Source organism: Cyprinodon variegatus, unplaced genomic scaffold (assembly GCF_000732505.1).
Source record: "Cyprinodon variegatus isolate N-32 unplaced genomic scaffold, C_variegatus-1.0 Scaffold923, whole genome shotgun sequence".
In the NCBI taxonomy this organism is placed as follows: domain Eukaryota; kingdom Metazoa; phylum Chordata; class Actinopteri; order Cyprinodontiformes; family Cyprinodontidae; genus Cyprinodon; species Cyprinodon variegatus.
Window position 1 is genome coordinate 305,963 of NW_015151376.1, and position 15,323 is coordinate 321,285.

Genomic DNA, 15,323 nt, shown 5'->3' on the forward strand with positions numbered 1-15,323 from the left:
CCCGAGGTAAACAATTGACGTCACTTGGCGGAGACCGATACAAAAGATAAAGGCTAAAGATTGACCGGTGGCCTGCTACAGATCGCGTCGGACAGCTTATTACTCTTTACGACATAATTAGTTCTTTAGGGGTCTTTCTTCCCACATAATCCGTCTAATTTATTGAGCCACTAGGGGAACTAGACCTGTAACTTCCAGGTTTGGCCCCAGTGTACGGAGATAAATTTGTTCCAGGATTGTAAAAAGTAAAGAACAGATTTTAAAAAAAGGAAATTTGAAAAAAACTGTTTTTCAAAAAATTGAACCTTGGAAACTTCCCAATCAAATAATTTATGTATTTGCAAAAGTTCAACCCGTCTTTTTACAGCTTGCTATTTTATCAGAATCTATTTACAAAGTCTTTACAGTTTTTCTTGATTCTGGATGGTCTGTGGTCAGACCAATAGAAATGCTATTGCTAATGTCCAGGCAGTGCAGACTAAGTTTTGTTATTCTGCATAGAGACCAATGGAAATGTTTCTCCAACTAAGAACAGTAGACGGTGAAATCCGTAAAACGACATTTTAAAGAATTGGTAAAACTCTGTCTCCCCCAAAAAACTTAAAAAAATAAATCTAACAAATATCTAAAAAAAAATCTGAAAAAATATGAAAACTCTAAAAATTGTGGCTAAACTTTTGCATAAACTACATATATTAAAAATATCCACATTACGAATTACTCTCAAAACTAGTTTAATGATTTAGAAGTTTTTCAAATTTCCATTTTAATATACATTTTCGATAATATTGAATGAAATATCTTCCAATATTATTATAGAGATGTCCGGATAAACTGTGTGGAATATTGTGCTACATGTTCAACTTAAGCCTGAGGCTAGAAGAAGTACCACAGCTGTGGAAGACCTCTTGTATGCAACTGGTGCAAAAGACAAAACATCCAAAGGACCTCAGCAGCTACAGCCCAGTAGCTCTGACTGCACACCTGATGAGGTCTTAAACCATCTATGCCCCCTGGTGAAGACTTCATTGGATCCACTGGAGCTTGCCTATCGGGATTGGGGCAGATAAAGCCATCATCTTCCTCCTGCACCAATCTGTGACTCACCAAGAAAATCTGAAAGCATTGTGAGTTTCATGTTTTTTTTTTTTATTTCTACTGTGCTTTCAACACCATCCAGCCAGGACACCTAATGGACAAGCTGGAGCTTTCAGGAGTGGATCAGCACGTATCCAAATGGATTCTGGACTGACTCACTGGCTGCCCTCAGTATCTGAGGGCACAGGGCTGTGTCTCAGATGGGTTGGTTTACAGTACGGGAATCCCACAGGGAACAGTGCTGGCACTTTTTGTCTTCACCCTCTACACTACAGACTTCTCCATCAACTCCCCATACTGCCACTTCCAGAAGTTCTTTGACGATTCTGCCATAGTTGCCCCATCATAGGTGGGGATGACTCATAGTACAGACCGTGAACTTTGTGGTCTGGTTGATTATTTATACTGCAGATACAGAGCATTTATATTGTAAAAACACTGTACAGTGTTAATTTCTTTATTTTCTTTACTCTGTCCCCTATTCTGTTATTTTTATACACCTTCCACATTGTGTGACCATCTTCTATAACGTTTTGCTGCTTTAACACCACAATTCCCCCATTGTGGGACAATAAAGTGATTTTCTGTCTCTCCAAAATGTCAGATTTATGTTGCTTAACAACAACGGCATCCCAAGGGGACCATTAATAGATGCCAAGTGCTTTTAATCAACTTAATAATAATTTAATGTATTTTGGATTGAACTAATACCTGGTCAAAACATACGCATTGTTGCTCTGAAGATACGGTTTGAGGTTTTGGTAGTAGCTTTTTGTAGAACTCATAAGTTTGTACTATATGCCTCCCTTATAAAATATCTAAGGAGAAATAGGTACAGACACCCGTAATGAATAACAGAAGTTATTCATTGCCATAGTCAGAATTAAATTCCAACAACAGTAGATTTTTCCTGTTTATAAAATTTGAAAAAGAGCATTACATAAGAACAGAGTGACTCAGAGACTTAAGCCTATTTTGACTTTAAGGGATCTCTATAATTTTGCTGCTATAGGCCTATGCTGCTGGAGGACACAGGGACCACTTTTCACAATTCTCTTATTCAGTTCTCCCATTCTGCAGTATTTTTCTTGGTTCAACCTGTAACTTTATGTTCTTTCTGCTTTTTCTCATAATACGTAGCTGAACCTTGTCTGGTCCTGCACTGCTGCTATCAACCTTCAAATATAAATATAGGTGGGCCTTTTTCTTCTGTGTTTTGTCTTCCTAGACATAACTATGGGCTCGGCTTTTACTGTCACTAATTGTATGTTCTCTCTTTCATCCCTTGTGATATTAAAACTGCCTCAGAGCTCTTATGCTTAACTGTTTCGTACTGTACCTAGACAGAGCCACCTGTAGAGCTGCTTCAACGTTAACTTTCCTCAAATAGAAATCATTAATCAGGGCTTCTATTGTATGTTTCTCTGGTATGTCTGCTTCTGTATTCTCGAACCCCTAGCTGGCATTGGCAGAAGGCAGTTCATACTGAGCCTGGTTCTGCTGGAAGTTTTTTTACTTTTAAAATTGAGTTTTTATTCTTTACAGGCATTGTATGCATGTTCAATTTGAGAGATTGCTGTAGATTCAACTACAAAATGTAAAAGACTGTTAACCTCATGCTGATCCAGGAGGAGCAAATCCTGCAAAGTTAATGACTGAATGCCATCAGCTTGTCTTCCTTACAGAGAAAACTCTTAACCAATCTGACTCAATGATCTTTTTGATTTGGTCTGATTGAATTGTCTCTGTAAAGCACTTTGAAATTACGTGTTGTGAAATGGAACTATATATATACTTAAACTGGATTGAACTGAACAGAATTGTAATTCCACATAACTAAAAATGCTGTCGGGTAGGGCGTCGGCTACTGCAAAGAAAATAACACCCAGGTTACCTTTCCACAGAACTATCCAACAGCTATGCCTTTATATCATGAAACAAAGAACATAATGTTTTATTTTTCATTAAAAGAGACCTTATAGAAAGAAATTCCTTACTTTTATATGTTGTTAAATAAGTTTTAATTTTGAACCCCATTTTAGGTCATTTATAAGAGTGTGTGAACTACTTTCTAAGCCTGTGTGCATGTGTTCAAAGAATTTTCTCAGTACAATAGTAGAAAAACCACAAAGGTTTTACGAAGAGAGGCTTTCCAGTACTAAACGCCTCTGCTCAAAGACAGCAGGCGAAAAAGGCAACAAGACCACAGATATGTCTCCGGAGGAAAGTATTATTTTTAAGTCTTTTTTTGAAAAGTCGCCCCTTAAAGTCTTGAAGACAGATCAAAAGAGATAGCACCGTATGCACTCTATCGTTGGGTTGGGGTGGAGTTTTGTGGTGAGGGTCGCTCCTGAGCTGTGGTTAAAGGTTAAAATAAGAGGCCATTGGATAAATGCATGTTAAGAGTGAGGTTTGTGCTTCATTATGGGGTAACAGAAGGAAACCGTGCAGCATACAAGGTTAGTAATGGGTTTAAAAACAATCTGATGAATGACTTACTCTCGCAGAGCCTCCTCCTTAGCCTGCCCCTAATTTTATCAATGGCGTTGAAGTCAGTCACGTGAAAGACATGGGCGTTCTTTGGCTCAGCCGCGATTTCCTCCAGCTCTTCCTTCAGAGCCTCCCCAATGCCAACAGCGAACATCCGGATTCCAGCTTTGGCGGCTAACCTGGAGGGCTCCAGTACATAATCCTGACTTCGGCCATCTGTTAGCAGAATGGCCACCTTTTGAATGCCTCGAGCGAGCGGCCTTGCTCCGCTGCTCTCCGTGAAGATGTTGTCGGTGGTGTAGCTGATAGCATCTCCAGTCATTGTATTTCCTCCCAGGTAGCGTATGTTCCGGGCAGCCTGCTTCACATCTTCCAGGGTCCTGTATCTCCCCAGGGTAAACTCAGTGGTTGGTTTATCACTGTAGCGAACCACTGCCACTCTAGTTTTGTCAGGTGCTATGTCAAATGACTCTACCAAGTTTGCAACCCATTGCCTAATTTTCTCAAAATTTTCTTTTCCCACACTGGATGAGGTATCTATTATAAATGCCAAGTCATAGTGGACGTTTTTACAACCTGGAACAGACAAGTATAAAGGGATCAGTAAAAAAGACAAACTGTTACTGGTAATCTGGGTGCAGAGCTTTGATTTTAATTGTTTTACCTGCCCTCTGTGCTTCTACTCCCTCTCCGGAAAGAGTCAGGGCCAGGACGAACCAGACCAGGGTGATCCTAAATCCCAGTCGAAATTCCATCGCCGCCTTGTCTTGGTTCTGTTTTGCTCAGCTTACTACGACCATCAAGCTCCTCAGTCTGTAAAACGTTCACAGTAAACATCAAACAATGTATCTTTCAAATTTAAGCTGTCTAATAGTTTTGTAGAGTCAAGTTCTCCATCAATCTAAAATAGTCTTTTGTGCATTTTCTATAAAAAGTAAATTTACCTACTGCTTTCTGCTTGTTTTTCACCCAGTCTTTTCCATATTGTTAGATTATGACCACTCACAGTGCATCAGATTTATTTACTGTTCTTTCATAATCATGTTTTAATGGACGCTAAAAGATTTATTTGTAAGACTGGTACACTGCTTAGTTTTCCATCTGCTTGATTGTCTTTACATGGAGGCTTCAATGTTTTTGCTTTCTGACATCTTTAAGCACAAGAATTGAATGGAAAATGTTTTTTTGTCACCAAATTATATGCATCAGTCCACAGAAACAGATCATCAATAAACCCCCAAAATTTACAGGATTAAATCCAAGACTCAACAAGCGGTTCGTTGGTTTGAAAGGATTTGCTCCCTTTTTAAACTGAATCATCATTTGAAGACTGTATATATATATATATTTTTTTTACTGAGATATTTGAAATGAGCTCCATTATCTAAAGTATTCAAATAAAATAAAATAAAAAGGAGAACGGGCACATACTAAAGGTTGCCTTGAAGAGTCCTCAATGATTTTGAATTCACATCCTAACTTAAAAAATAACCTTCCGGAAAGCTTCCACAAACTATTTCCTGAAAGATACCTTTGACCAAAATGTATTATTATGATAAAACACTTGATACATCTGAAAACACTTAGGGCTTGATCTTGATTTAGGTTGGGTTTAAGAAAAATGGGAAAACCACATTGCAGACAAAAAGGGTCTGTGAAATGTTTTAAATAGCAGGTGCATTTAGCCTGGTTGCCTTGAATTTTTGCAATATATGCAAGTTTAAATACTTACCTCATGCACTGCAATGTATCAAACCGGAAACAGTTTGCAGGTTTAGTTTCTGCATCTATAGCCCCATTTACACTACCCCTCTGAAACTGATTCGTGCCGAGTTTGGATCAGTTAACTGTTTCGAGCTTGGTCCTCACGATCATTTACACATCACGCTTCCTCGACTCCTATCGGCGGTCCACAATACTACAGCTCTCAGGCGGGAATTACACAGACAAAAATGGCGACGCCCATAACATTCAGGAACTTATGTTTGTTTCTATTAGTGGTGTTTTGTCGTTTGCGGAATGTGAGGTGAAAAAGCCATCCTTCTCGATTTCGGCATCATCCCAGGTCACACCACGCTCATTTGATGCAATTTATTGTTAATAAGCTGAGAAGAAGTTCATGATGTGAACAGGTGGAGAGATCTGTGAATTGCAATGCACACGTCGGAAAACCCGCAGAAGGAGTCAGTGGACTGTAAATAGGAGATGATGCGCTCTGCTCTTTGTTATCGGAGAACAGAGCCACAACCGAACCGCACTGAGCCCTACTGTTGAACTAGTACTATATTTAGCGGTGTTCCGTTGTGTCTGGCACAGTCAAGTTCAGTTGCGTTCTATTTACACTCAACAGTTATCTCGGTTAGGTGTTTGGATTGTTCTCTGCACGGTTTCCAAAGGCTTGTGTAAATGGGGTATACTGTATATTTAACACGCTTCAAACCAACAACTGTATAGAAAGAGATCGGACTGTTTTTCAGTGTAGTCCTGTTTCTCTGACTGTGACTGGCTGGATGTGCTCTCTTCATCTTCTGACATGGGAGCTGGCTCGGAGCTCATCTGCCTGGCTGTGTGTTTCCTGGATGAGGCCGCCTTTTTCAGCTGCTTTTTGTGTCTCTGCTTCTGTCTCTTTGAAGATGGCCGCTCACACTGAGCCTGGTTCTGCTGGAGGTTCCTTCCTGTTAAAAGGAAGTTTTTCCTCTCCACTGTCGCTACAAGTGTGAGGGATTGCCTTCGAGTCAATGAGTCGATGCAATCAACTGGTTTTCCCTTGATAGAAAACTTAGAATCAGTTTGACTGGATGATCTGGTGAACTGTAAAGTGCCTTGAGATGACATGTGTTGTGAATTCGGGCTACAGAAATAAACTGAATTGAACTGGATATCTGCAGTCTTTGTTGTGAGGATTAGGTCTAATGACAGAGAGAGAGTTATTATTGATATTTTGTGTTTTTATTTCAGATTGTATAGTTTTCAACTTTTTAAAAGTAATTATTTTTGTGGCACTTTGAGATATCAATGTGTGTCATAAAAAAAATTATTTATATATTTTTTCTTTTTAAAGGAAAAATGAATGCTTCTAACTCCATGGCTTTGAACTTCATCTTCCTTTCTCGACCTGTAAAGTTAATTCCTCTCTGAAAAAGGGCAGTGAACACCTCTTTTGCACCTGATATCAGTAACCCACGCAATCTTTCTTGATCACCTGCAACATAAGTGCTCATGCAATGCTTTCTTTTGGGGGGGGGGTCTTTGTAGATCAGGGTGAGTCCTGGCCTACTCTCATGCCGAAGCTTTCTTTTACTCCAGTATATTGTTGACTTGAAGCTTGGCAGGATATGTTCTTCTTTCCGAACATGATAATTGAAAGCTAAGACTAAAAAAAACCCATCTATTTAGAAGATGAAGTGAATTCTCAATCCAGAGAAAATTGGACCGACCGAAGATGGTTGAAACTTGAAGCCAAACTATGTCTTTCTCTCCACCCACAAGACAGAAAAAGAAAAATGCAGGGCAAGAGGGCTTAGCTGATGTTGCACGATCTGAATGCATTTAAAACCTAGACAAAGATATCCAGTCAGATGAAACCTTCTCCATGCTTCAAAATACTCATTTTTGGCATTCGCCTGGATTTATTATTACAGGCTCTTGTGTTATAATGCCAACATCTAAACACATCACTATTCTTAACTTTACACAGCATGGGTCGCAGTGCCTGCTGTTTTTAAAGGACCATCATCTCACTGACTCTAGCCTAAACATGGGCTCATCCTGACAGGAAGACTGTCTCATTTTAGGGATGAGGGGGTCATCTGGGGGAAGCTTTGGAAAATTTGAGTTATGGTCAAGAAAGAAAGCTGAAATCCCTCAGGAACTAAAAAGCTTTTCACCATCTTTCACCTTAACATCACAGTAAGATTTTTCCGCTAAAACGCATATTTATTTTCCAGAGGAAACAGGTAACCACATGTGCTTGCTTGAGTCAGGAAAGAAACTGAAGAAAAAATAAACAGACCCTGTTGTTCATTATTTTAATACTTTGGGACATAAAGATTCCATTTTTAACGACTCTTAAAAGCTAGTTTGATATTAGTGGTTGAAGGGCAAAGCTAAGATCCTGCCAGAGTACCCAGAGAAAAGGCACAGAGAACCTAATGCTGTAAGGCAAGGGTGCTGACCAACACTACGGTCGCCATAGAAGGTTATTCTACATGATTCATATTTTAATTTTGATCATTAAGCATTTATTTAATCCGGAAAGTCAAAAACATTAGCACTGTCTTTTTAAAGTGTTGGAAAAAAAAAAAAAAAAATCATATAAACAGTAAAAAAAAACAAAAAGCATTATGAATAAAACCAAAAAATATACAAATACAAAATAATAATTTCGTTTTTTTTTTCTTTATTCTTGAAAACTATATAAATAAAATATTATGACTAATATTGGAAAAAACTATTTGAAAAAAGGGAAAAAAGTTGGAGTAAGGTATGAGTCTCAGATCGGATCAGACTGAATTATAAACACTTAAAGAAATAACCTATTAAGGTGCTTTTATACTGAATGCAAATCTCCCGCAGCCAATTATGTTCTTCCTATGCTGAGGAGCACTGCCACGCAAAACCAGGCAAAGGTCGCAAATATAAAAAGGTGAAAGGCATGTTTTTGGCGGATACAGCGACACGAGAACGCTGCCGTACCTGACAGGTACAAAAAAGCTAAATAAGCTGGAATATGAAGACTTCAATTCAGTTTGTTTATATAGCGCCAATTCAAAACACATGTCATATCAAGGCACTTTAAAGTTCACCCGATCATACAGTCAAACTGAAGTTGACAGTAACATTTATTGTATGCAAGATGTGAGAAAAGTGGCTTAAGGTTGCTCTGAAAAGGTTGGTATTGCTATATAACACCAAGCTGCTGATTGCAAGCTTTGATAAAATAATTTATTTATAATTTCACTTTGGATTGCATATTTTCAGCTAAAAATTATTAGCAGAAGAGAAAAGGAGCATAATATTTATAGCATGCAAGATGTGAGAAAAGTGGCTTAAACTACCTCTGATTGCTCTGGAAAGCTTTAGTTTGCTATGTTCAATTCAATTCAGTTTATTTCTATAGCGCCAATTCACAACACATGTCACCTCAAGGCCTTTTACATTTCAACCAGATCATACAGTCAAATATATTCAAAGTTTTCTAAGGAAAACCAGTTGATTGCATCAACTCATTGCCTCAAATACAACCCCTCAAACTAAGCATGCTTGTAGTGACAGTGGAGAGGAAAAACTCCCTTTTAACAGGAAGAAATCTCCAGCAGAATTAGACTCAGTGTGAGCGGCCATCTTCCGAGGCTGACGGGGGTTCAAGGAGACAGAAGCAGAGACACAAAAAGATTTGAACCTTTGTGTATATTCACGTTGTGAAAACTAATCAGAGATGGGACTGTGATGTAGGGTAAAGCAGAGATAAGCTTTTTTCAATCAAACTTGAAGATAGATAAAATAAAGTTAAAAAGGATGAGATACCAAATCGTCTTAAGAGTTTTGCAGACATCTTTGAAAAATTATCTGTTGTAATTTAGCCCTAAAAGGGCTGATCATTCTCTTCCCTTTGTTCCATTGCAGACACTGGCTGGTAGCCGCCTCTCCCTGCTTTGCTGCTCTCTGCCCGGTAGGCCTCTTCAGTCAGCTGTTATCCTCCTTCCATCCCTCTCTGTCCAATATTTTGGTAACTTTGACGTTTTTATCTGCACTAATTTCCCAAGATATATTATCTATGTTTTAGTCAAAGATGTTGTTGGTGTGTTTACTTCACATTTAGTTGTGTAGAATAAGATGTATCATGGGAATGTTTTTTTAGGGGCTTTTAAAAAATCTTTAAGACATTTAGTTTTTGAGAAATATTGCTGATTGAACTTATATGATATTTTAGTGTTTAAAACAACTTGGTCTGGATTTGCTGCTTTGATTAAACCTTAAAAACCCAAATGTTGCAGATTTTTTTTAAACCATCTCACCTTTCCACTAGACTACAGTTAGTTTTGTCTAAGTTTGCTCTTCCTCCAGTATTTTTTCATTACGTTTTTGTTAGGTCCAGAAGATTTTGTCATTTGTTACAAAGTTTTAGTCTTTTGTTGTCCATATTTTTTCTTTTTTTTTTTGTTGATAAAAGGCAATAGATTGAAATATACAAAAAAAAATACCCCTACATCATTATTATACTTCCACCACCATATCTCTTAGTATGTGTGGTCACTCGGGTCATAGCTTCGACCCACATTCAGCATGGATGCCAGGACAATTTCTGACCAGAACACCTTCTTCTACATATTCGCGATTTTCATCAGTATAATCCTTTGTAGGCTACAAATCAAATTTCTTAACACTCTCTAGCATTTTTCTTCATTTACCATCTTTTTAGAAGTAAGATCCATGAAGTACATGACTTTAAGCTATGCACTTTAAGCTATGCACAATGGCAAAACCCTTTTCTGCAAAGCACTGTGCTGACAGTTATTAAACAGGTAGACTGCCGTATCTAAGTTTATATATATATATATAGAAGTTTTTCCTTTTTTTCTTTGGGGTGGGGGGTTATAAATAGAACAGCCTGTGTTTAAAGGTGGAATAGTTACGGCTTTGTAAACTTTTGGGTAAGCAAACAGCTACTCCCAGATACTAATTTTCTTATCTGATTCCACTTATGGGTTATTTCTGCAACATGCCTTCACTGTTGCTATTCATGAGTAGCTTAGGTATGCGAGCTGAACGGCTCCAAATGCCCTGAATTAAGGTGCACTTAAAATAAAAAAATCAGAAAACTTTTCTCTGCCAAGAGTTAAGTAAAGAATTAGCATAAAAAAAGCATTAAAATAAATTGAAGCATTAAAATCTTCTGTTTTCTGATAGGATTCATTATTAGAGCTTGGGGTTTTGTTTCTTTTTTAAAGATTCTGGAAATTATCACTGGTGTGTGACCTATTATAACCTGAATCGTTTACATTTTCACCACTTTTCTCTGTCTGTAATACAGGCTTAGTATATTTAAATTTGTGTTTTAAAGAATTCACGATCAGAGTGGGAGTTAATTTAAGGCACAACTAAAATAGTTTTTTCTTTTTTTCACTATGTTTGATTAAAGTTTTACCTTTAAAAGTATATTGTTAAGTTTAAATGCAGCACAAAATACATCTCTGAACACTCCTGATACGGAATTTTGGGTTTGTTCTTATTTTTTGAATGTTAAAGGTATAGAGGACGATCTTTTATTTCCGGGTGGATCATCTAAATAAGTGGTCCTCCTAACTGTCAATCATTCTGGTGATATGTTTACGTAAGGCCGTCCTACGTGCTAACCCAGTTAGCACTCTTTCAGGCGCATATCTGTGGTGAGCTACGGTTTCAGACAATCATTGAAGCTCACCTTTCTCACCACGGTTCTTTGAAAATGGCTGACGGTCGTAAGAGAAAAAGTGTCTACTAAGTGTATAAGAAGAAAACAAAGGCCTCAGAAGAGGCAGATTTGCTGTCACAGCAGCCCCCTGTCACCATAGGCTGTCGCTACCTGACAGCAGCGACTAATAACAAAGATGGCGCAGGCACCGTGCGTGGAGGAGGAGTTACGTGAACAACGGAGCAAAAAGCAGTGACCATCTTACCAAACGGTCAGTTACCTGAGTTTGCTATAAAGTCCACTATGTAGTCGCCGCTGTATGTGGACACAGTCAGCTTGTACGAGTTATGAGAACAACACATTTTATACAGGGTGTGCACGAGGAGAAATGGGCTTGTGCACTCTCTTGCACATGCATTTTTTTTTTAATGGAGAGGATGGGTCCTCCACTATACCTTTAAGAGCAGACATCCTGAGGATGCAGAAAGGGAAAAAAATCTTTTTGTATGTTTGTTTCCTTGCTTTTGGGTCCTCAAACCCTCCTTTGATGTGGCGCCCTGAGCAAAGAGTCACATCACCCAGATCACAAACCAACCACTGCATGACTCAGAGACTGTACCCTGTGGCCTGTGGTAGCACATTTACTCAAAATTGTCGTTTCATTTAGGGGGTGTCAAATATATAATGCTCCCATCCTAAGGGGTTTGAATATTTCTTCAACAAAGCACAGTTTTCCACATGTCTTATCCATCAACCCCTATATAAAAAAATAAAAATAAAAACTCAATATTCAGCTATTTTATGAGCAGATGAAGTATTTGAGGTGGCTGCTTTGCCTCATTCAGCATCTGAACCTAGGGTGCAGTTTCCTTCAACACTGTTTCCAGTTCCTCCCTCAGCAGCAAAGCTCAGACCTGCAGCTTAGATGTCAATAACAGAAGCAGGGAGTTTATTGCTCCCCAGATGTTAAAAACAGAGCCTGCTGTAGATCTTACATGCACATAAAGTCCAAGGAGGAAAAATGTCTATATAACTTTATTTAAATTACATTTAAAGAAACATGAGCTGGACTAAAGACAATGAAATCAGATAAAAGCATTCAGGATGAGCCAAATTTAAAGCAACATGTCTAAAAGTGTGGTTTACTTTTTTGGATTGCATTTAATCCCAAATAACCCATTATTACACAATGGATAAATATGTTTTGTAGAGGAACAAAGCAGTAAAATGATGATTTTTCCCCATACCTGGATGGTGAGTCAGTCTCACTGAAGGAATCACTCTCTCTCTGCCTCCAGCGCTCACGCTCTGAATCAGCACAGCAGCAGCATCATTAGGGGATAGTAATCCAAAATATTCCCCTCTGCAGACACCACAAATCAAGGAGAGCTTCTTATTTATTCCAGGGTGTGCATCCAGTGTACAGAGTTTTTAAGAAGAGTTTGAAGGTATCTCCAGAAACCTTTCAGATGGGTGGACAGAGTGGGAGGGAACAGCAGAAGGGGAAAGTATAGGGTTTCACTGGGAGCCGAGGTGCTGTTCTCCACTGGCTGTGGCCGGCACATGAAATAAAAAAAAGAGGCTGAGAGACACAGCCAAATATAGAACCAAAGTTGAGGATAATTTTATGCTTTTTTTTTCTTTACTGTAATGGCTGCACCCAGCTGAACAGCTTCCCTCTAAGATGAGGTGCAGCATCTGGGTAATGGCCTCATACTGTCCGGCCTCCGCTGCTGCGATTGCCACAGAGGAGCCACCCTGGGTCTGGCGGTGGGCTGGGCTGCTGTGGTTTCTACCAGACCTCACACTTGTGGAGAAGGGCTTTATTTAGACTGAGAAAATGAATAAAGGACATTACTTATACCTTTAATGCCTTGTGTTGTGCTGTAGATAAATCTGGTTGGATACAGAAGTCCTCTGATAAAATGGTTTTTACACTTTTTATACATTGTTTTTGCTCAATTTCCATTGAGCAAAAAGTTTTGTGTGTATTTAATATAACAAGTCCAAGTATTATTATGTCTATCAAAAAGGAAAAAAGCCAAGCAAGTCAGCAAAGCTATTTGGCTCTTAGTTATAGCCAGGGAAGCATCAGGGTTTAGACAGGGGCCAATAGGGGCCTGCTTTGGCCCCTATACTGAAGACAGAATACTAAATACATTTCCTAAAATAATATGTGCTATAACAGAAATCAGTGATAGGTCCTTTGGGCCCGTTGTATTTTATTTCTTTATAGTTCTGCTTAAATTATTATTAAAATAATAAGGAGATCCCTTTTTTCGTATTGAAGTAGGCAGTACTCAGGTTGAGGGGGAAGAGGGGGGTGGCATCCCTAAAAAAAATCTTCAAAATCATCCCCTTTCTTAAATGAACATCACCACATACTGTACCATCACCTGTGACATTTTATTACTAAATGTGTAAAATGCCTCTTTATATTAACAGTAATGGCAATAATCAGGGCATGAAAAGTGGGATTTTCGTCAATATGCGGCACTGTAGATTNTCCTTCGTTTAGCTATGCTGCGGTTGTTTACACTACACCTTTTCCAACTAAAATGGCGTCTTAGCAACAAAAGTCACGTGACTGGCGGAGACCGATTATTTCCTGCTCCTGGACTATCTTTAAAAAATTGCATTGGTTGCCATGGTTATGGGTTATGGGGGGTGGGGGTGGCCATTGGGGGGACAGGGGTGTGGAAAGCCAAAGCAGCTTGTCCAGAGGAGGGCTTAATAAGTACATTTTTGGTAAAGGCTGTTTACCTAACCTGAGAGGAACGCCAAAAAACATCATCTGGAGGACATTTCATTTTAAAATGTAGAATAATAGGGGGCCTTTGACAAATCACCTGACCAAATTACACACCCATACAATTTCTAATTAGAACTTAGACATTAATTTGATAGCCATGGACCTCAGCCTTTTCCTTTGATGTAGTAACTGTATTTTTTTTGATAACTAGTGATGTAGGATGTATATTTTATAGAATACTAAATAGCAATTCTTGAAATAACCAAAGACTTAGCTTGAATTTTCTATCTACATTCTTTAAAAACTCAGCAAGGGAACTTCTAAGTACATCTGTGGTCAGAGTGACTGGATCACTGGGCAGTGCCAGCTATTTTCACTCAGAAAATTACAGCTCTAATGTTACATGTGGGCACAATTCCCCAACTCGCATACATGTCAAAAGATGTTACCTTTTAATCTATAGGTTTAAAATTGGATATTGTTTATCCTGCGCTGACTCTTTAGAGCATGTGTGGCCCAAAGCTGGTATGTCTGCCTGTGTGACCTACAGTGACATAAAAGCCACATCCTACGGTGCGTTAAGACAAATTAGACAAAATAATGAAAGGGGAAGTATAATTAAAAGTTTATCAAAATCTGTGGCGGCAAAAAAGAGCAAGAAAAATATTTGCTGTAGAGCTGTAATGCTTAAAGGAAAAGCTTTACATAGCATCCAATATAACTCGCACTCCCATCCTCAAATTATAGCTTCAGAGCCACAACTGCAGGGAGTTGCACCGTTATTTCGCATTTTAAGATAGAGAGCTGTGCAACAACATAATCTTTAAGAAAGGGTGACGCACTTTAATATGTTCAAAGAATGGTCATTTTAGCTCTTCTGCTGGAATCATAGATGTATAACCTTTGGTAGATCTTAATATTGTTGTTTCAGTTTAACTGGTATAAACTGGCAGCATCCTCTCTTAACACGTTGTAAAATGACTAGAAGAAATTCAAATGCCAACAGGCAAATTAACTCTTGAGGTCCACAGGTTAGACCCCCTCTTAGTTTAGATGGAAAAAAAGCAACAACAAAAAAAACATACAACCCAAGTTGTCCTCAGAATCAACCCCTAAAAAGTTCAGAGCTTTTATGACAAGAAGATTTCTTAAAGCTATGATTTTAGAAAATTGTAGGGTTTGATAGTAGGAATTTTGCAAAAGCTTGTCCCAGTAGGGAAGCTGCAGTGTTTTAGACAAACCACAAAGAATATTTATGACCGGTAGTCAAGAGGAACAGGTTGTTTAGCTGATAAACAGACCACATATCATAGAAATGACACGTTTAGTGAAATCCCTCCTGTAACATTCAATGATTGTCAGTTCATTTCAATTTCATACATGTGGAAGTAAAATAAATGGAAATAAAGGCTAGAAGTTAAGATTGTTTTGGGGTTAATAATAACAAAGCCAAATTATAACATTGAATAAAAACTATATATATTAATTAACTTCTCAGTAATAATTACAGGGATATACAGTCAGAAATGTAATATATTATACATAACTATGTTATTTATCATCATCTACGAGCTCAGCCTCTTAACCTTA

At 38.3% G+C, this 15,323-nt stretch overlaps 1 protein-coding gene across 3 annotated transcripts in view; it reads right to left on the reverse strand.

The window, feature by feature from the left end:
* Window positions 1–12,617, reverse strand: part of col22a1 (collagen, type XXII, alpha 1) — a 107,398-nt gene extending 94,781 nt beyond the window's left edge. The window contains exons 1-3 of one of the 3 annotated variants that reach the window (XM_015398287.1): window positions 12,229–12,617; window positions 4,253–4,401; window positions 3,598–4,164 (exon numbers count right to left, since the gene is read on the reverse strand). In XM_015398287.1, the coding sequence (XP_015253773.1) occupies window positions 3,598–4,164; window positions 4,253–4,343 (658 nt within the window). In that variant the 5' untranslated portion in view covers window positions 4,344–4,401; window positions 12,229–12,617. The remainder of the gene's footprint in view (window positions 1–3,597; window positions 4,165–4,252; window positions 4,402–12,228) is intronic. The other 2 variants (XM_015398288.1, XM_015398289.1) reach the window with 2 other exon arrangements.
* Between the last annotated feature and the right edge of the window lie 2,706 nt (window positions 12,618–15,323).